Source organism: Babesia bovis, chromosome 3 (assembly GCF_000165395.2).
Source record: "Babesia bovis T2Bo chromosome 3, whole genome shotgun sequence".
Classification (NCBI taxonomy): Eukaryota; Apicomplexa; class Aconoidasida; order Piroplasmida; family Babesiidae; genus Babesia; species Babesia bovis.
This window is the reverse complement of record NC_010575.1, coordinates 1,285,565-1,304,959: the sequence shown is the minus strand read 5'-3', so window position 1 is coordinate 1,304,959 and position 19,395 is coordinate 1,285,565. Positions and strand designations below refer to the sequence as shown.

The 19,395-nt window shown below is 43.2% G+C and overlaps 9 protein-coding genes across 9 annotated transcripts; 4 read left to right on the top strand and 5 right to left on the bottom strand.

The window, feature by feature from the left end:
- Positions 1–87: 87 nt before the first annotated feature.
- On the bottom strand, positions 88–1,257 carry BBOV_III006060 (uncharacterized protein). Its single transcript, XM_001611685.2, has 3 exons — positions 1,113–1,257; positions 1,038–1,073; positions 88–841 (listed from the first exon to the last, which is right to left on the bottom strand). Exon 3 carries the CDS (start codon positions 749–751, stop codon positions 266–268), a length of 486 nt encoding a protein of 161 aa, XP_001611735.2. The 5' UTR covers positions 752–841; positions 1,038–1,073; positions 1,113–1,257; the 3' UTR covers positions 88–265.
- A 143-nt stretch (positions 1,258–1,400) lies between these two features.
- BBOV_III006050 (PCI domain family protein) lies at positions 1,401–3,216 on the top strand. The gene is made up of 7 exons (XM_051767543.1): positions 1,401–1,698; positions 1,734–2,000; positions 2,034–2,198; positions 2,233–2,282; positions 2,318–2,411; positions 2,447–2,508; positions 2,543–3,216. The coding sequence occupies exons 1-7, from the start codon at positions 1,555–1,557 to the stop codon at positions 3,015–3,017; spliced, it is 1,257 nt and encodes a 418-aa protein (XP_051623460.1). The 5' UTR covers positions 1,401–1,554; the 3' UTR covers positions 3,018–3,216.
- Positions 3,177–3,967, bottom strand: BBOV_III006040 (RNA polymerase Rpb4 family protein). Its single transcript, XM_001611683.2, has 3 exons — positions 3,601–3,967; positions 3,489–3,566; positions 3,177–3,427 (listed from the first exon to the last, which is right to left on the bottom strand). Exons 1-3 carry the CDS (start codon positions 3,738–3,740, stop codon positions 3,256–3,258), a joined length of 390 nt encoding a protein of 129 aa, XP_001611733.1. The 5' UTR covers positions 3,741–3,967; the 3' UTR covers positions 3,177–3,255.
- Positions 3,968–4,027: 60 nt separating this feature from the next.
- Positions 4,028–5,842, top strand: BBOV_III006030 (uncharacterized protein). The gene has a single exon (XM_001611682.2). It carries the CDS (start codon positions 4,517–4,519, stop codon positions 5,723–5,725), a length of 1,209 nt encoding a protein of 402 aa, XP_001611732.1. The 5' UTR covers positions 4,028–4,516; the 3' UTR covers positions 5,726–5,842.
- Positions 5,843–5,970: 128 nt separating this feature from the next.
- On the top strand, positions 5,971–9,476 carry BBOV_III006020 (ATP-dependent protease La family protein). The gene has a single exon (XM_001611681.2). It carries the CDS (start codon positions 6,020–6,022, stop codon positions 9,386–9,388), a length of 3,369 nt encoding a protein of 1,122 aa, XP_001611731.1. The 5' UTR covers positions 5,971–6,019; the 3' UTR covers positions 9,389–9,476.
- Positions 9,477–9,524: 48 nt separating this feature from the next.
- On the bottom strand, positions 9,525–10,206 carry BBOV_III006010 (LSM (small nuclear ribonucleoprotein) domain family protein). The gene is made up of 2 exons (XM_001611680.2): positions 9,890–10,206; positions 9,525–9,853 (listed from the first exon to the last, which is right to left on the bottom strand). The coding sequence occupies exons 1-2, from the start codon at positions 10,067–10,069 to the stop codon at positions 9,554–9,556; spliced, it is 480 nt and encodes a 159-aa protein (XP_001611730.1). The 5' UTR covers positions 10,070–10,206; the 3' UTR covers positions 9,525–9,553.
- Positions 10,207–10,701: 495 nt separating this feature from the next.
- On the bottom strand, positions 10,702–13,726 carry BBOV_III006000 (SET domain family protein). Its single transcript, XM_001611679.2, has 2 exons — positions 11,954–13,726; positions 10,702–11,918 (listed from the first exon to the last, which is right to left on the bottom strand). Exons 1-2 carry the CDS (start codon positions 13,689–13,691, stop codon positions 10,792–10,794), a joined length of 2,865 nt encoding a protein of 954 aa, XP_001611729.2. The 5' UTR covers positions 13,692–13,726; the 3' UTR covers positions 10,702–10,791.
- Positions 13,727–13,844: 118 nt separating this feature from the next.
- BBOV_III005990 (uncharacterized protein) lies at positions 13,845–17,171 on the bottom strand. The gene is made up of 3 exons (XM_001611678.2): positions 14,633–17,171; positions 14,196–14,597; positions 13,845–14,158 (listed from the first exon to the last, which is right to left on the bottom strand). The coding sequence occupies exons 1-3, from the start codon at positions 17,106–17,108 to the stop codon at positions 14,061–14,063; spliced, it is 2,976 nt and encodes a 991-aa protein (XP_001611728.1). The 5' UTR covers positions 17,109–17,171; the 3' UTR covers positions 13,845–14,060.
- Positions 17,172–17,828: 657 nt separating this feature from the next.
- Positions 17,829–19,389, top strand: BBOV_III005980 (diphthamide biosynthesis protein 2-related domain containing protein). Its single transcript, XM_001611677.2, has one exon. The coding sequence runs from the start codon at positions 18,016–18,018 to the stop codon at positions 19,357–19,359; it is 1,344 nt and encodes a 447-aa protein (XP_001611727.1). The 5' UTR covers positions 17,829–18,015; the 3' UTR covers positions 19,360–19,389.
- The last annotated feature ends 6 nt before the right edge of the window (positions 19,390–19,395 follow it).

Sequence of the window (19,395 nt, the reverse complement as noted above, 5' to 3'; positions counted from 1 at the left end):
GATTAATTTAATGTTTAATAGACCGCAGAATAATAACTGATATCGCTAATGTTTCCATAGATTTTATGTGTAATGGATATAGAGACTGTAGTAATGTAGTTAGGGTACTGAGAAGGGATGTGACTATTTGGTTCATATAATGGATTAGGTAATTTTGAGTCAGCTTTAAAAAACGAGTTAAACATTTCAACACATTTTTATGATTTCCTTAGAGTAATTAGCCAAACATGAAATGGAATATGGTCCCACCGCAAGGTTCAACATATCATTCTCCACCATTGTCTGTTGTTAGACACGCCGCTATTTCGCGTTCCTCATTTGGGAAGCGATAGAAATCAATTACCGCAATGTTAGTACCGAGCCCACGCTCTCTATCTTTTCTTGTATGGGCTTTAACAGGGGCTGGGCCTTGTGTTACCAAAATATATCCTTCAGCATCTACATGGGTTTCCTTTTGCAATCGGCTCTCTACATCCACTTCAATGTCGTATGCCATCAAACATGCATCTACATCCTTTTGTAAAACATCCATGGTACGATATTTAGCACGCCTATATTCTAAATATTGCGATAGTATGGTATGTCCCGTGCTGTTACATGGTGTAAAGTGGTTATATTCTGCATATGTCGGATAGTGTATCATTTTTCTCAGATGTGTAACCTCCGATGCCACATCGGGGACTCCCGTACCCGGATTTGGACTACCACCGTCACTGCAATGGGTTGGCATTTTACCTATAGTGCTGAACATGCATACACCAAGGTTGCAAAGGGCACTCAATGTATGGGTTAGTATGCTTAGGGGTCATGTCATGTCCACTGTCAAAACCAATGAATTAGCCTACAGTCGCAATGATATATAATGATGAACCTTCTTTGTGAAGTTATAAAAACACAGATTAAAATAGGCTTTATAACCATATATGCATAGATATAACACTTTAAAGGGGCAACGTTAACAACACAGAGTGGAATATCACATCATAGTTAGCCATTCTACTCTAGCATTTGTACACATCACATTATTAAAAAGTTACCGTTAATACAGTACGATCAACCAATAGCACAATGTGCTGAACATCTCTCAAATGATTACATTACGATATACTTACCTGTTACTAACATTGGATTCCATCAGCAATCGGTTATCACTGAAATAATGAGCCTAAGATTCTGTTGTAACAACTATAGCAAACTATACATATATGATATCACGCCTGAAATGTGCTGTACCGATATTTGGCTGTTAATCGATCAATGATGCAGCCACTCCTTGGGCTACACCAAAGCATACCATAACAGTGGGATACCGTTACACATGACATATATTTTCTTTTTTACTAATCTACAAACATCATTGTGTTTTCGCATGCCCGGCAGGGTTATATTTAGTCACTGTTAATCGGCACCTTCCTTAAGACAGCATTAGACATCCCGGTAACGGGTTTGGATTCTGTCTATGTCGCGATAAAAGACAACGGCATAATTATAGCTGAGCCATAGCACCACTAACTCATGCCGTCACTAATGATCATACTGTGATATACCAATACAATGCCATCTTCCAGTGCACTGATAAATCAGTGGACTTTGGATTTTGTTCGTGCTGTGGACAATCGGGATGGCACCTCGCTAGCACACTTGATACGCCATAGTTGCGATAAGCTGCGGTGTAACGATGCCAGAGAACTGGATGAGGTAGTGGGACCATCATATTGTGTCATTTGTGACAGGCAACAATCGAAAATGGCTGCTACCAAATATTCCAGCGATACGACAGGATATACGGAACAGAAATGAAACACTTTTTGACCCATTATACCAAAGTGGCGCTGTTTATATCAAATAACGCTGCGTCCTGGGACGATATATTGAAGAAGTCATTTAAGCTGGTTGATATGTGGATGGACCTGTATTTATCCCAAACTAACATCGATTACAATTGGCTAGTTCCGTCTCTTCATACTCTCTGTAACCTGGCTTCCCGAATCGGTTTAATGGTGTGTTGTACTTGACACCGTAACCATATGCAGGCCGATCGTTCATCAGAAGATAGTGGCGAGGACGAAGATAAGGACAAATATATGAAACAGGTCCTTAGTAATATACGAAGTAAAATGGGTAGAGTCAGAGATGACGACACCAGGCACCCAGCCTATATCATACTGCTTTGCCATTCTATAAAGGGATGCATTCAGGTAGGAAGTCATTCTTAGGTGTTATCCTTCACAGCTTGGTAACATGCAAATGGCAGCCGGTTTCTTGAAGACTATTGAATCGCAGTGGGTGGCAATTGAACTTTGATTATTCCGTTTAGCACTATCAACTACTCCAGAGCCTTCAGGGGGCCGCTAATCAACTATCGCTACTATCTAGGCAAGTTGCACATGCAAAAGGGGGATTATCAGGAGGTAGTAATATTAGAGAATATTGTATGCTGCTCCAGGCCAATGAACACCTATCCTGGGCATTCTCCAATACACTGCCTAATTCCATCAAGATGAGGAAGTAGGTTTAGAGGAGATGGATTCACTTGATGCAGGCAAATCCTGGAATGCATAGTAGTGGTCCGAATTGGCCTAGGCAAATTGCCGCCAATACAGCTACTACAAAAATATGACCTTGGGGCGTACTGTGATATTATACGTGCAGTGAGACTTGGAGACATCAAGCTGTTTACAGAAACTATCGAGAGGTACTTTGATACATTCACCTCCCAGGGCACTGTGCTCTGTGTGGAGCAGCTTAAATACATCGCCTATCGCAGTCTTATCAAAAACGTCAAACAGTGGTGGAATACCAATGTTCCCGGGTCTAAGCAGAACATGCTATCGGTTGACTTGCTTACTCATATACTCAAATGGCAGATGCCATGCATTACCGACCAAGAGATGCTATGCATATGTGTCAACCTGATTAGACGTGGGCTCATCAAAGGTTACTTATCATGGGAGAGGTTGATGATTGTTTTTAGCAACATCGAACCTTTCCCACCCATAAGCTCATCTGTACTCTAAGATTCTATTGGACGTATAGTCCTCAACTCATGTGGATAACATATCGCAAAGGTTCACCATAAAGTATCATAACTAGACAACGGGAGATAACGTAATATATCAGTGTTGGTAACACTTCTATTGCATTCGGCCAATAAACTATGACGTGGATTGTGGCATTCTCTCGTGATAAGTCAGATTTTACGCATAAAGCACGAACATTGATGTTCTCTGTGACTTTCTTACGTGAAAAGATTAATCACGACTGAGCTCTGTATCCCTCTAGCAATTCCAGTATGTCGTCAATACGTTCATCTGGAATGCGCCAGAGTGACGGTATGAGTGACTTTGCTTCATCCACTGATTTGGGCAGCAGATTTACCACGCTGGCCATCTCAAATTCGTGCAAAGACCCTTCTCGTTCGATGGTTCTGTGAATGGTGTAATCATGACGGTGATGATCAAGACTATTGTGACCTTTGTTAAACCTACGTTCTAATATCTACAATAGCACTTCTAAACTTTAATATGGCAAATCTGCTTGCATATTCGTGAGATGTCTTGATTAACCTGTGGAATATACACCAGGATGGACACTACCTACTGTTTAGCGTTTTCATTTCTTTTGTGTTGCAGGCGTAGTTGATCACCCAAAATAAGGTGTAGCTCACATAAGTTGAGGCATTTGGCATTCTTCAGTTCCTCGTCCACCTCAACCTGATTATATTCCTTCCACGTATCCATGAATTCAAATTGACCTTTGGGTTACCACTAGCATAAACGTTTGTATAGAATATCAAATGCGATTTTATATGACGCGGTAGTATGGCAATCCCAAACTACGCCGCAACAGTACAGAAGGTACACATTCTCTGGGATATGTTTATAAAAATGGATGGCTACGATACTAGAAATCGTAATAAAAACTACACAACAGATTACAGATACTAGCAGCGCAATTAACGCTGCTTTTCGAATAATTAAAACTTATAAAGTACCAAATCTAATGTTACTCATCAGGACATCGACCCTTGACGGGCGGTGGATGGGGAAACTATTTGAATTATAGTACCATATTTACATTCGTAACTTGCAAAAAATTTCAATTTAGTTCACTACAGATATACCCGTACCATAAAAAATCGCTTGGGTTAATGATAGACCATAATTTGGATACACATTTACAAATTGGAGTATCAATTACCTTCCAGGACGTAATCACGTCAAATGTATATTAAAAAGTATTTCCATTTGACCAGGGAGTTTTAGTATTAGGTTTGGCTGGCCTATATATGGTTCATTGAGGATAATCCTGACCGTAGCGCTCTCTAGGACGCAGTAGCTGTTGCTGCTGTCGTGAAGATTTTATTCAACATTCTACATCTACTATTTTTATAGACAATAAGGGTGCTGGTTTAATTTAGACGTTTGGACTTCTTAGGGATATAGAGCCATTGCTATCACACTGTGAATATCCGATATTTATCTAGACTTCGCATTGACTTGCCAGCTTTGACAAGATGCAGGGGACCGGCACGAACTTATTCGGTTCGTCCAATTTCTTTGGTGATGCAAACAAAAGTGGTACGCAGGGCTCAAGCCCCTTTACGAATCTCAATACAGGAAGTAATACTACTGGCTTATTTGGCACGGGAAGTACCCTTGCACAAAATAATACGACTGGGAGTGCAACAACAAACGTCTTCGGTACTTCCACCACTCCGGCTACTGGAAATCTATTTGGAACCCCTTCAACGACATCCAACGTTCAGCCTGCTGCTAGTACTACTTCTACTACTAATGTGATACCACCTATGTTTGGCACTCCCACTGCTTTGTCGAAAGTTGAAGGCAACAATTCTACACCTACTGGTGGTACCACGGCAACAACTGTGGCTACTAACACTACTCCAGCAAACACCACCGTTGAAAAAGTTGCCGGTGGTAATCCCGCTACATTCACCGGTACCTCTAACTTGTTTGGTGCTCCTGTTTCAACTGGAAATAACAACGCAAGTACATCTGCTAATGCTTTGTTTGGTACAAATGCTGCCTCTAGCTCTAGCACTGCAACTACTACCACCATCGGTAACTCAACTTCTAAAACGGATTCGAATACATCTATTTTTGCTTCAAGTACGGCTTCTAAATCGGGTACCACTAAAGACGATGCTAAGGCCTGTTTCGATATGGAGTATAGTATTACTGAGCAGCAAGGTATTGTAGAGTTACTTGACAGCTGGGATTCCCGCTTATCAAAAAAGATAAAGTCTTACCAGGAATTGGCTGAGAAGGTTGCTGGAGTTGACCGCAACATTCTATTGCATAGTAACAACCTCAACAAGCTATTAACGGAGTACAATTCACTGGCTGAGAAGTTCAAGAAGATGGACTCTGAGATAAAGCATTTGGAGGAGGAGCAGCTTTCTGCTATTAACACACTGGATAGTATGGAACGCTCTTTAAAATCCAAGCTTGAGGGTCGTCGTGGCCGCAGTACCAGTTACCAAACTGTTCAGAACATAACCAAGCAGCTACAAAATCTTCAAGAACAGTTTTCTCATGCGTATAAGGATGCTGAGAACACGGCTGCTGTATGTCAGCCGGAGCCTCTGTACACAGTTGCCAAAGTTCTTACATATCACGACGCTAGTTTGTCAAGTCTGGAGACTCAGTGTTTGGAGCTTGAGAATTGCATTAAAAAACTCGTCAACTCGAAATTATCGTAGTTTCTGTTACAAAAAAGGCAATATCACTGTATGTCTGAATGTGCATGGAGCATTCTAGGCCTTCTTCAATTTGATGCCAACACGTAAACCTTCCATTGATGTTGATCACGTCATTAACTTTGTCATTAATTAATACACATTTAATGGTGTACTTCAGTTGGTATTCTAGTTAAACCTTACGCAAAACCCACCAGGCGTAGTTGTTCAGCCCCAAGACCTCAAAGCTATTGATCAGTGCCACACATTGTTTAAATTATTACAATAATTCTAAATGTAGACAATTTTATATTGGCTATGTGGCTTCTTCAACGATGCAATGGCTCCGTTCATTGCGAACGTGCGTTGTCTTTATTGGTTCGGCGTTATTTTAACGCTGGCGTTACAAGACTTCCGGATTATAGCTACCCGAATCACCGCCTAGATAAAGTATGTATTACTGGAATATCGCAATGTTCTGGTATTTTAAGTAGTTCCCTATGTTCTAGGCACTTCTCATCCGGAAAGCGGGATGATGGTAACTCTGATGAGGATGTAGAAGCTCAGAGTGATACGAATGACACTACAGAGCCTGTGCAATCATTTGAATCAATGCTGCAGGGCCATCCCAGTATAGTGGTTGAGTTCATAACAGGTAAGAAGTTTGGCAAGAATCGTATGGGACGCAATGCTGGTGGTACTAAAATCCGTCGTTTACCTATACCTATAAAAGAAGACTTTGTGGGCACATTGTCTAGTGACTCTTCATTTGGGATGAACACTCTTAATACATTTTCCAAGGGTGACAGTGACAATTCTTCTGTTGAACCCAAGGGAAGCTCTGAGCCAGAAGGTACGGGAAATGGCAACAATGATGGGACCGCTGACGCTGTGGTGTCAGAGGAAGATACTCTGAAAGACATTTCTGAAGATCCCGTGTCTGATGGAGACAAGGATCTAGAGAGCGGCTCTACGTCAATACAAAGTGGCGAAGACCATTCTGATGGCAAGCCTGCAGACGGCTCTAGTGATGAAATCATTGCTCCCGCTCATATAAAGTTACCCATACTTCATTTCCATACTACCACTCGTTTACATGCTTTACCTGCTTTGGCTATGTTTCAGAAACCTGCATTTCCTGGTTTCTATCAGGTCCTACATATTCAGAACCCAGCAGTTCTTCAGTGTTTATCAAGTATTAAGCAAAGTTCTGGCAATGAATACGTTGGTGGTTTTTTGACGAAGACTGTCCACTCTCGTGATTTGCACAATCCTGGGTTACCTGTCTTACGTGACGATGCTGGTGCTGTCCACTCATATGAGGAGATGCACCGCCATGGTACTTTGCTACAGATTATTACAATCACACCTCACGTATCACATCAGGGTGGCCAGGTTATTCTTATGCCGTATCGTCGTATTAAGATGACAGGAATCCATGCTGAGCCTAATGATTCGTATCCTCTATTCCGGGTATCTATTGATTACGTTGAGGATGACCCTAAGAGCTTTGAGGACTCTCGTGTTACTAAGGCGCTTCACCTAGAGATCATCGCTACAGTGAAAGAGTTGATAAAAACGTCTAACTTTTACAAGGAGCATTTTGACCACATAATTCGTATATACAACCTTGACAATCCATCACGCATTGCTGATTTGATTGCTGGTATTTCAATGGCCAAGCGTGACCAGTTGCAAGCTATACTTGCTGAGGTTAACCTAGACAAGCGTCTTGCAATGGTCCTTGAGGTTGCCAGGACTGACCTTGAGTTTGCTAAGGTACAGGCTGAGGTGAAAACTCAGATAGAGGAGAAGATGTCTCGTGAGCAGCGGAAGTACATATTAACAGAGCAGATGAAGATGATACGTAAGGAACTTGGTCTTGACCATGATGACAAGGGTGGTTTGATTGAGCAGTTTGAATCCGAATTCAGTGGTGTGGAGTCTCACATGTCTAAAGAGGCTAAGGATAGTTTCAAATCCAGTTTATCTCGTTTACGTCAACTTGAGGCTTCTAGTGCTGAGTTTGGTGTATGTCGATCACATTTAGAGTGGCTTTTGGGTTTACCTTGGGGCACGTACACTAAGGACTCTAGCGACATTCTAAACGCCCAGAAGGTTCTGGATAAACACCATTTTGGTCTTAAAGATGTAAAGACTAGGTTGATGGAGTACATGGCTACATCAATACTAAAGGGCAATGCCAGTGGCAAGATAATTTGTTTGTGCGGTCCCCCTGGTGTTGGCAAGACGTCTATAGCAACTGCAGTTGCTGAGTTATTGAATCGAAAATTATATAGATTCTCTTTAGGTGGTTTATTTGATGTTGCTGAATTGCGCGGTCATAGGCGCACTTATGTAGGTGCTCTTCCTGGCAAGTTTGTTCAGGCTCTTAAGTACACCGGGTCTATGAACCCTTTAATAGTTCTAGACGAGATTGACAAGCTGGGTCGTGATGCCCGTGGTGATCCTGCATCAGCTCTTTTGGAGGTTTTGGATCCATCCCAGAACGAGTATTTCCGTGACTATTATTTGGACATTCCTGTTGACTTATCACGTGTGCTATTTATTTGTACTGCTAATGCCGTTGACACTATTCCCGGTCCTTTGATCGACCGCATGGAGATTATAAACATTCCTGGTTACTTACCTGAGGAGAAGCTGGAGATTGCAAAGAACTACTTGGTGCCTCAGACTTTGAAGTCAACTGGCTTGACTAGCGATGTTATATCGTTACCTGATGAGACTATCCGTGCTATTGTGGAGCACTACTCCCGTGAAGCTGGTGTGCGCACATTACTGCGATGCATCGAAAAGATATACCGCAAGGTTGCGTTATCTATTGTGATGGACAATGCTGGGAAGGTGAGCGACGCTGGTAGCACATTGACTGTCGCTGTATCTAGTGAGACATCGTCTGATAACTGTGGACTTTTAACTGGTGTTGACCCGGTGGTTATCTCCAGTGACAAGTTGCAGGGTTATTTAGGTGTTCCTACTTATACCAAGGACAGTCTACATCCATATCCGTTACCTTACGGTGTAGTCATGGGCCTTGCGTGGACCAATGCTGGTGGCGCTACAATGTACGTTGAGGCTCGGGGCCAGATGGTTGACAAACGCGGAAACTTGGTAGAGCCTGATCGTGATACCATCCCGTTATCACCAGACACCCAAGTAGACGAGGTACAGTCATCTGATGTTGAGAATCGTTTTGGAACATTCCACGGGACTCTTAAGGTTACTGGCCACCTGGGTAACGTCATGACAGAAAGTTCCCAGATAGCGCTTACATTTTGCAAGACTTTCATTCGTAAACACCAGCCACGGAATTTATTTTTAGACGAGGCTCACATCCACATCCATGTTCCTGAGGGTGCTACGCCTAAGGACGGTCCTAGTGGTGGTATTACAATGGCATCTGCCTTGGTATCATTGGCTGCCAGGAAACGCCTGAAGCCGCAGTTGGCCATGACTGGCGAGTTGACGCTATCAGGCAAGGTATTGCGTGTTGGTGGCATAAAGGAGAAGCTTATCGCTGCTATTCGTGAGGGTGTAACCACTGTGGTTCTTCCTAAGAGCAATGAACCTGACGTCTGCGAGTTGGAAGAAAGTATTGTTTCGAGGTTGTCGATTATTTATGTGGACAATTATGACGACGTTTACGATGCTGTTTTTGAGCATTGATTTGGATTTGCAATTCAGATGTTCTGCTGTCTTGATTGTATCTTTAATCCTGGACAAAATCGCTGAAGTCCTTAATGGAACCATAGACCCTGTAAATCATGTTCATTAACATTATGCTCTAGATAGTAGCTGTATATTGCAAATAAATTAGTATTCCAAAAGTCGCTACATTGGTCTTGGTGGCATGGTACCAACTGGTGTTTGTTGCGGTGCCATGTTCATGGGTGCAGCTCCAACCAATCCGCGCATGGGTGCCTGTAATGGCATTGCTCCTTGTGGTAGGTGTGGCATTCCTGGTTGTGCCGGTCTTGCCATTCCGATGGGTATTCCACGACCTGCTGGCGTGGCTTTACCAGGTCCACCCATTGAGTACGGTACCATGGGTGCTGCTGGCGGCGCCTCTGCTGTGAATGATACAATATTTTCACCTCTCAGCATGATGAAACCTAATGTTCTTTTAAGTTCCTGTATACTGTTGCACTTTAAACATTTTTTACTTACCACTTTTTGTTTATCAGGTCCCTTGCCCTTGGTAATGCGGAACTCTTCGCAATCTGCCAGCACGAGGTTCATGTGTTTGTCAAAAGCGATAAATGTGCCAACGAATTTACGTCCATCTTTGATGGCTACTCTGACTCTATACTGCAGCCATTGCTGCATCCGTGTATTTTTCCCAGCCATGTTTTCATTGAAGTGCTTCCAAGACACGCGGTCTCGTCGACCCCGGAAGTCGGTTGGGATATTAACCTATCCGCTAGATTCCGGAAGCCAAGTGACTTCCGGTATTTAGTTTGTTGAAAAATATTGTTTATAATGTTTTATGGCTGTTTTATACATTAGTATTTACCTTGGATGGGGGGTTGGCGTATATTGACTAAAGAAACTAATCTCTACAAAAATACAATTTATTAAAATTACTGTGATTTCATTTTGTACACTGTATTTGGCGAAATTTGATTGAATAGGTTTACATACTGTTTGTTTTTGTATCCTTAGATGTGTATCCATGTGCTACAAGATTCCACGATTGTTTAGACGTTTCTGGTGTTAATTACATTGATACATTACTATGGTGTTCATTACCTTCGTTAGGGTGTATTCAGTTACATATATTACATGAAATGGAGGTATTGTTGATGTTTACTAATGTCGTTTTCTATCACTCCTGGTTAATCGATTTCTAATCACCTTTAGCGTATACCATATATGTGTAAAGTTATTTGCAATACAATTATTTTAATAATGTACTATATCGGTAACACTGGCACAACATATATACAACACAGTCGATTGGGGCTACCACCAAAAGTTTGAAAAATCATTTAAAATCATACATCACTAGGTTGGTTAACGCATCCACTTCACAGCGGTGATTATCTGTGCCGTAAAACAATTACATCTATTTACTGCGGCGACTTAATGAGTGTCATGTAACCTGTACATTGGTACGATCCGCATCTACATATTTGTGGATTCTCTGAACCCAGTGACAGTCGATAGTTGTAGTATATTTCTTCACCCGCGAGTATAACTTTGGACGCGTAAACTCCTACATGTGTTCCGAAAACATCTTCATCTATATCGCTGAAGTTTGAGGTGGCTGTATTTGGGTCGCACGAGTGATTAATGAACCTTGCACAGTTTCCATAGAATGTAGAGTCTATAATGCGGTTAAGGTCGAGCCTAAACATGTATATGCTTCCGCATACTAGTCGTTGATACATAACTTCACGCATATCTGCCATATAGTCAGATATGACCACGCCTGCATATTCCATGATTAGGTCACCCTTATTGATGGTGTCCACTGCGAATAGTCCATATCCGTGTACTCGTGACTTTCCGATAATGACTCTTTTACATTTGGCCATGAAGGGTTTTTTATTAGTCAATCCTAGTAATTGTCGCTGCTCAGCTATTATATCCGCTAGCATCGTTTGTCTGTAGTGGGCCATTTCCACTGCAAATAGAGTGTTCCTGATTCGCTGTACTTCAGGTGTCTCCGGGAGGAAACCGTCTTCATGGTAGTAGTACCCGTTACATGACGCCAGGTAGTAGTCTGGGTTATGTTTGTAAAGCATGGATACCAGTTCCGATATCAGTACTGAGTAGTCTTTATCATCGCATATGCTAGCGTCTATGTTGGCGTAGGGGTCCATGAATATATACCTGGAGGTTCCTTCTTTGGCTGTTGACAGGAATGATTTTTGTAGCGTGAAGAACTTTTTCGCTACTTGGTTTGGGCTCCCATTGAACTCAAGGCGTAGCAATTCGTCTGCAGTCACTGACTTGATATGAACGACCTTTTCCTTATCAGCATCATCCGTTGGCAGCGACCCGTCATCGAAAACCCAATCACCTCTTCCACAGAATTCGAGTTTGAGATTGAGGGTTCGTGCGTTCATTGTAGTCTCATTTATATCCGCGAGTGTCAAGTACTTCTTAGTGGAATACTGGACCTGTTGGTGGAACAGCACAGGTATATCTCTGACCTTGAGTCTAACGAAGGGTGTATCGAAAATCCACGTCCCTGCCACAAAATTAATGCGCATACATCCCACTTACCAAATTCCATGTCCGGCGGTATTGCTGGCGTACCTCCGAATATGGTATATTCGTTGTAAACATTGGGGCACAAAACGTACTTGGATCTGCATATCGAGTATTTATCGGAACTGTCACCACTCTCTCCACATCTTTGCTGTTTGGTTTCTTTGAAGTAGCACGGTATATCTTTGCCTACCGGGTCGAAAGGTGCTACTCTTACTTCGCAAACTAGATTGAGTTGTGGTATTGGTATATCATCTTCAAATGGCAAATCAATATGGTTATCAGCTGTTACGTTCTGTTCATTGCTATATGCTCCCATATCGTTGTATTCATTGTATTTTGCCTGATGACTTTCCTTGTGATTCTGCTCGGCATAAGTTACTATGTAGTCCTCCTGTGTATTAGTACTGCTGTATTGATTAGGCTGTTCAACACCGGACTTAGCAAGCGTCCATTGTTCTTGTTTGGCAAATGGCGGTATGGGCTCTGGCGCATTGCCCTTATCATGCTTGTACATGATGGAGGCAATTACTCCCAATATCAGCTCGTCAGAGCAGTCCACATCAGTTATTCTTTTGATCAACGTGAATACCAACTCCATAATGGCTTCTAACTCAGATGCAAAATTATCTGTTTCTTCCTTGGGTATACGCAACTCCTCTTTTGCTAATTGGTAATATATTGCCCTTAGAATGAAGTGGATCATTTGTTCCGGCAAGTACACATCCTTTGGCGTGGGAATCTTAGTGCTACTAGCTGGGTCATCCAACATCTCGGTTAATTTGTCTTTTATAGCATTGACACGATTAGTACCACGTATAGCATGACTTTCATTTAACTTTTGGAACTTTAATGATCTTTCATCTGGTTCATAATCATTCCCATCAACTTGTTTCTTGGGTACATTTTGTTCGTTTTCAATTTGTTTACTGATAGCATCCTTCTCTTGTTTGTAATATTGCGATTTCATGGTCTCGATGACTGGAGTTTCCAGGAGACTGGTTAGCTTCTGAGCAGCGAGGATATCAACAGGCTCATTGCTGACTATTGGTTTCCAGCTCTTGCCCATACTGTACATGTAGTACACCCCTTGGTGTACTAGGCGTTTTGCAATTGCTGCCAGGTGGAATGCACAATTCATTTGTGTTCTTGATATTAATCTAACATCCATATCCACCATGAGGCATCTGAGCAGTGACGACCTAGCTCCAAACTCTGGAGACGTCCAGGCGTCTTGTACATTAAGCATTGGCGGGGATGAACACGCATCCTTAGCATCATCTGGTTCTTTTTGTTCCTCATGTTTTGGTGTCTGTAGCAAGGTAGCGTCATCACTTGGTGTTTCGTCGCTGCTACTTTGTCTTCGCTGGTCACTATGTGGGAAGAGGAATGACCATCTATGTTCCACTAGTACTTTGGGTTGATTTGCTACCATCGCTTTCCGCTTAGCTTCTTTAGCAGCAGCATCCTCTTCTTCTGAGTTAAGCATATCTACGGGATGCTGCCCAGTATCTCCCGACGCGTATATTATATTGTACGCGTTCTGCCTTGGTGTTCCGTTGTTTGGGCTGATGCTATACAACTTTTGTCCGTATATATCTGATGACTGGGTTCCACTTCCACTTTTTGGTACCACTCTACGTCTCATTCCTGGTTCGTATGCCACCAGGTTGCTACGTTCATACCACGAGTACCTCGTGATATTTGTGGCTTCCTCGAAGGGGTATTTTATACACAGCCCTGATTGTTGCATTGTGTGTCTGTATAATTAACAATGCTTATGTCAATGTTCAGGGAAACGCGTCGAGGTAAACCCTCATGCCGCGGGGATTCTTGCGCGTCGCGTGATTCTCCGCGGCAGTTATCGGTCAACTCAGTCCTGAAATGTACACTTAAAAAACCATTTAATGATGTATTAACATTATTGAATGTGTGCCATACTTTATATCTGCGGCGGTGAGTAGTTTTTTAATATACAGGGCGCGTATGTGTCGATTGGGCTATGGGTGTTCTATAGCTCTTGCCGTCCTGTTTGGTGTTATTTTTTTCATTGTGATATATGATCATTAGACTTGGGTGTATCCATATATCGGCCCCGTGTAGTTGACTTTATATGGTCGTATCACTCGTTAATGTTCTCCTTGTTCATTCTTCGTCTTAAAAGCACTCTTTGTAGCAGGCTTCGTTTCTGCGGCGTAGTATCTCCGGGTACCATTGGTGCTGTGTGTTATGGGTTTTACAGTTGATTATGACTTACGCGTTACGTTGTGTTCTTCGGGTGTCACAGTTGTAGCATCTGCTGACGCTTGTGAATGTTGTGATGACCCATCTAAGCGCGCTGTTGTTTTATCTTCTTTTTTGTTGTCTTTCTTTTGCGTATTTATATTCGCTGCTTCTAGCATTGCATTGGCCCATCCAATGGTTCCACCTAATACGTTCAAGTTACGTTCCTGTGCACATTGTATGACGACAGCGGACGACTTCTTGCCCTGTATATTAAGTTTCAGTAAACCCGGTGATCTGGTCGCCGTTGGCAGTTCTTCGGCCACTACCTTTGACGCATCGATATCGAATACGTTAGATGGTGTTTCCAGAATCAGTCGATCTTCTTCATAATCGAATTTGATGGTACATAGCGATGACGTAGCATTCTTCTTTGCTGCGTGGGATGTAGTAGCTATAGATACAACTTACATGTAACAATAAAAACTGTGGCTTTAAAGCCTTCTTTTAGTTGCTTGTCCACTAGATACCTTAAAGGCCTAGGTCTTGACTCTATATCTGCTGCTGTCGGTTTCTTCTTCTTTTTCTTCTTTCTTTTCTTTTTCTTTTCTGTTTTATCTTGTTCAACTTCTTGTGGTATTATATCACCGGTATCTTCCACTGGCTCCGGTTCCGGATCCTCCACAATAGGTGGTTCTTCTTCCATTGGTATGTCAATATCAGGTTCGAGATCCTCTACAGTTGGAATTTCTTCTTCAGGTTCTATTTCAGTTGTGGGTTGTTTTTCTTCTATCATATGCTGGCTTGGTAAAGTCTCCACAGTATCCTGATTGTCCTCACCACTGGCGTATGTAGTCCAAAGACATGATGATGTTCTTCCATAGGCCAGGTTACCTGTCGTTCGGGCATGTGCCAAATCTGCTGTTGGTTCCCTTTCTAGCTGGGTGGGCTCTTCAGCAACTGAAGATTCCAGGGCATCCGTGTAAGATGGTGGCATCATAACTTCTTCCACTGGTTCTAAGGGCTGTAATGTATTTTGCGGCGTAGGTCCTGGGTAGATGCCATCTTGCGATGTTATTTCTCTATCAAGTGACATTGATGGTTGGATGCTCACAGCAGTTTCCATCCTATCGGGCTGGGTATCAACTTCAGCGGTACTCATCTTGAATACGGGCTCAACGGGAGGAGTGGTTTGGGCCTCTGGTAAGGAGATATACGACGGCAGTGATGACAGCATATCTGGTGTTGACGATAGCACTCGTGTAGGCGTTCCGATATCACCCATAAGGTCGTAATCCATGGAGAAGTACTTTTCATCGTATAGCGTGCCCTTCATATCAAATTGTGGTATTTGATCCAGGATACTGGCTGATGGCGGGAGTTTCAGTGGTGTTACCTCGATATGCTGAGGTTCATTGTTGATATCGTATGAAAGCCTTTCCCAGCTGTACATTTTGTTGCGCTCCATACCGATGCTCATGACTATATTCATATCCTCATCATCGGATTCTATATGCTCTTCTGCTTCTGCACATATTTGTGTCATACTGCGGCTGAATGCCAGTTGTTCGTTCGGTATGGTGTTTGATGAAATCATGCGTGATATTTCAATATCCGAGAGTATATCATCAGAGCGTTCACCTTCATCTGGTGACATTGCTCTCCACCTTGGCCTTGATATCGATGGTTCATTTGGTTTCGCTATAAACCTATCATAATCTGGTATAACAAAAGTTGAAGTTTTCTGCTCCAATCGCTTTAGCAAGGGTTCTATAGAGTCATCGACAAGTGCATAGTTTTCGTTGATATATTCTCTCTTTGATGATATATCCGTATCGCGCATTCTTCTTATTTCACTTTCTCTTTCTGGGCGGTAGTACTTGTGTAACAGTAGGCGGGCAGTCCTTGAGGTATCAACACTAAGGTAATAGTCATCTGATTCTTCGGTGGGTATATTGCGCTGTGGTAGGTCCCTGCGTGGCAGCGACACGCTGCCACCATCTTCGGGTATCCAACTTTCCTGTTGGTGTAATGCTCTTTTGAATGCCATCAAGGATCTACCTGGCCTTGCCAGGGGTGATGGCGTTGGTGGACGTACTTTAGGCTTCTCACATGGTATAATCCCTCTTAGCAGCTCAGCTGCAGAGGTATCGGGGTCACTAGCAAATGACACATGTTCGGTCTTGCGTACTTTTGTGCCCATGGCGGCATTACGTGACCGTTCTTCAAGGCGTTCACGCAAAAGTCCAGTAGATTTAAGTACTGGTTGTTGAGTGGTGGTTGGCGATATCTGGCGTCCTAGAGACCGGCGTCTAACACCGCGCATGGGATCGAATAAACTTCGTACAGGTGACCGTCTGTATATTTCCGGTTGCGCCTGGTTGACTGGTGTGACGGTTCTAGTTGATGCTTCCTCGCTTGGGGCATCTGTATTGATGTTTTGGTGGTTGTTGATTGCATTGTCGAAGGCATCGGGATGGACTTGCATATGAGGACTGACGGTAGATTGCCTTTGCGTGGTCAGACGTTCTGGGCTTGGAGTATCTAGTTCAACGTCACTGGAAAATATGTCGAATATACTTCGCGGTTCAACCTTGTCCAATGCAAATTGGGAAGGCTCTTCGATATCGCTATAAGGATCCCAACGCTCGGGTCCGAAATTGAAGTCCAACGTGGCTGGCGAGGGCTCATCCCAAGTAGTGTCAACTCTGCTGTGATGCGTGTCTTCGTTATAGGCATTCAGTACGGTCTCCAAGGCATCCCAGGAGCTGAATGCGTTACGCGTGCCATCATGTGACTTTGATCTCGTCCTAATGCTACCATTCTTATTGACTGAGGAAGCTCGGTAGCATACAGTGCGTCTATCTGCTGCAACAATGTAGTCGCAACGTTGCGAATGCACCAATGGCGACGATCGGCGTATATACGGCTTGTCGTTGCGGCTCATATTGTTAATTTAAGGTCATCGCGGCCTGTGGGCGCGGGGCCCTAGACACGAACAGATCGTGACACACTGGTCGATGAATATCCCGGAGTACTACCAATTGACGTGTAGAGATATATTGAACCAACGAGCTTGCCTGTCTACCTTACCTTGGGTTGTAATGGGTGTCTACAGTACTGATAGCGGGGTGTATGACAAGCCCATCCAGAATGGCATTAAACATATACACATTAAACTTTGGGTTTACAAACCAACCTTTTCGTAGTTTAAAGTTTGGTATGTATGAGCCGAATGCCCTACACATTGAAGAGTAGAGCTCCCACAACCACTTATGAAGCACAACAGTACAGAAACCACACACATTAGTCTCGGCAATATTTTAATCAAACACAAAAGGTCCAATGAATTCCCCTGATATCGCATTACAACCTTTTGGGTTTCAATTTCAAAATCTACTGAGTACCTATAGACATGTGGGAATTAACCGTGTCTATTGTTTGGACTAAACTAGGTTAAGTCCATATCTATGTACCATGTACATTTGTTAGCTGCTGTTATCACGGGAGTAATTCGCTAATTTTGAATATTTATAGAGTATTAACATGATCTCGTATGGTTACCAGACAGGAACTATCTGGTTGACTTTTGCATGTATATAGGGCTTTTTCCATAAGTTTAATATATCCATTTGCGGGGTACTTGGCACTTTTAAAGACCGGAACTATCGTAGTGCCATGGTGGTAGACAGATGCTTACACACTGTACATAAAGGCAACCATATAAGTTATGTGTAGCATAGACAGCATTTTGCTGAGATATTATCTCAAGATATCGCAGTAAGGGACACCGTAACTCTGACTGCCACTAGGAACGTAACACTACCCTAGAAATACTACAGTCGTGATATCGCATGGTTACTGGCGCTACTATGGATATTGTAGTTGCCAACAGGCCGGAGGGCGAGCCTTCAAGTACGGAGCACATCAAATCGTACATCGATGTTGTCGCACGTAAGGCACTGCCGGGCAACTATAACTTTGAACTTCCCAAGTGCATTGAAAGGATCAAGAATCTTGGAGCTAGAACTGTGGCCTTACAACTTCCGGAAGGCCTGTTAGCTTGGGGTTGTGAACTCGCGGACATACTGAAGTTTTTCTGCAGCTGTCTAGAGGAAGTTATTATCATGGCTGATGTAACTTATGGTGCCTGTTGTATAGATGACATTACAGCTCATGCTATTGGCTGTGACCTCATTATAAATTATGGTCATTCGTGTTTAATTCCTGTGACTCAAGTGCTGGTACCATGTCTTTATGTTTTTGTTGAGATCAGCTTTCCATCTGACTACTTGGCTGATGTGGTGACCAAACTGTTTGACCACGACGACCGTCTTTTTCTTATGGGCACTATACAGTACTCCAACGTTTTACGCGATGCCGCTCGTAAAATTGACGATTCCGGGCATTTTAGGTACAGGGTGATAGTGCCGCAGGTGTCACCGCTACTGCCTGGTGAAGTGCTTGGTTGCACGTCGCCAATGCTTAAGCACTGCCGCTTTGAGCTTAATGGTCGAGCTAGTACCCCGGAGAAAGTAGCTGGAGACCCTGTAACAACCTGTTGTGACAGTATGTCAGACCCTTTGGATGGATGCACTAAAATAGTATTCGTCGCTGATGGCAGGTTCCACTTGGAGAGTGCACTTATACACAACCCGGGGATACCTGCCTATAGGTTCGACCCATTTCAGAAAACCGTTACTGAGGAATCCTACGATGTGGCGGCTTTACACGCTACTAGGGGTGATACCATAAACCAAGCTCGGGCTGCACGGTCAGTTTGTATCGTCAGAAGCATGCTGGGCAGGCAGGGTAATGTCAACATCATGCGCTCAATTGTGGAGATGCTGGAAAAGCGCGGGGTCAAATACCACCTTAGGATGCTTTCGGAGATAACGTTGGACAAGCTAGAGGCTCTAGACGTCGATGCCTACATACAAATTGGTTGCCCTAGGTTATCGATCGATTGGGGTACCGGTTTTGGAAAGCCGATATTGAATCCCTACGAGTCGTTTGTGGCATTTAGCGGTGAGGAGTACAGATCGGTGTACCCGATGGACTACTACTCGAACACTGGTGGTGAGTGGTCAAACTACACCGCCAATCGCAAAGTGGCGCCTGCAGTGGACGCCAAAGATGCAATACGCCGGCGCTTGGCAGAACGCGCGAAGGCCAAGCAACTAATGTATTCACACTAATCCATGGACTTAAGAAATACAAATTAAATGGGTTCA

Coding starts and splice junctions, on each gene's coding strand:
- BBOV_III006000 (XM_001611679.2), bottom strand. CDS start 13,691: ATGCAACAATCAGGGCTGTGTATAAAATACCCCTTCGAGGAAGCCACA. Junction 11,919..11,953: donor ACCGCCGGACATGGAATTTG/GTAAGTGGGATG, acceptor ATTTTGTGGCAG/GGACGTGGATTTTCGATACA.
- BBOV_III006020 (XM_001611681.2), top strand. CDS start 6,020: ATGTGGCTTCTTCAACGATGCAATGGCTCCGTTCATTGCGAACGTGCG.
- BBOV_III005990 (XM_001611678.2), bottom strand. CDS start 17,108: ATGAGCCGCAACGACAAGCCGTATATACGCCGATCGTCGCCATTGGTG. Junction 14,598..14,632: donor CACAGTTTTTATTGTTACAT/GTAAGTTGTATC, acceptor CATCCCACGCAG/CAAAGAAGAATGCTACGTCA. Junction 14,159..14,195: donor CGAAGAACACAACGTAACGC/GTAAGTCATAAT, acceptor CATAACACACAG/CACCAATGGTACCCGGAGAT.
- BBOV_III006030 (XM_001611682.2), top strand. CDS start 4,517: ATGCAGGGGACCGGCACGAACTTATTCGGTTCGTCCAATTTCTTTGGT.
- BBOV_III006010 (XM_001611680.2), bottom strand. CDS start 10,069: ATGGCTGGGAAAAATACACGGATGCAGCAATGGCTGCAGTATAGAGTC. Junction 9,854..9,889: donor GACCTGATAAACAAAAAGTG/GTAAGTAAAAAA, acceptor AACAGTATACAG/GAACTTAAAAGAACATTAGG.
- BBOV_III006060 (XM_001611685.2), bottom strand. CDS start 751: ATGTTCAGCACTATAGGTAAAATGCCAACCCATTGCAGTGACGGTGGT.
- BBOV_III005980 (XM_001611677.2), top strand. CDS start 18,016: ATGGTTACTGGCGCTACTATGGATATTGTAGTTGCCAACAGGCCGGAG.
- BBOV_III006040 (XM_001611683.2), bottom strand. CDS start 3,740: ATGGATACGTGGAAGGAATATAATCAGGTTGAGGTGGACGAGGAACTG. Junction 3,567..3,600: donor AGAAATGAAAACGCTAAACA/GTAGGTAGTGTC, acceptor TATATTCCACAG/GTTAATCAAGACATCTCACG. Junction 3,428..3,488: donor GCTATTGTAGATATTAGAAC/GTAGGTTTAACA, acceptor CACCATTCACAG/AACCATCGAACGAGAAGGGT.
- BBOV_III006050 (XM_051767543.1), top strand. CDS start 1,555: ATGCCATCTTCCAGTGCACTGATAAATCAGTGGACTTTGGATTTTGTT. Junction 1,699..1,733: donor ATGCCAGAGAACTGGATGAG/GTAGTGGGACCA, acceptor CATTTGTGACAG/GCAACAATCGAAAATGGCTG. Junction 2,199..2,232: donor CTATAAAGGGATGCATTCAG/GTAGGAAGTCAT, acceptor TATCCTTCACAG/CTTGGTAACATGCAAATGGC.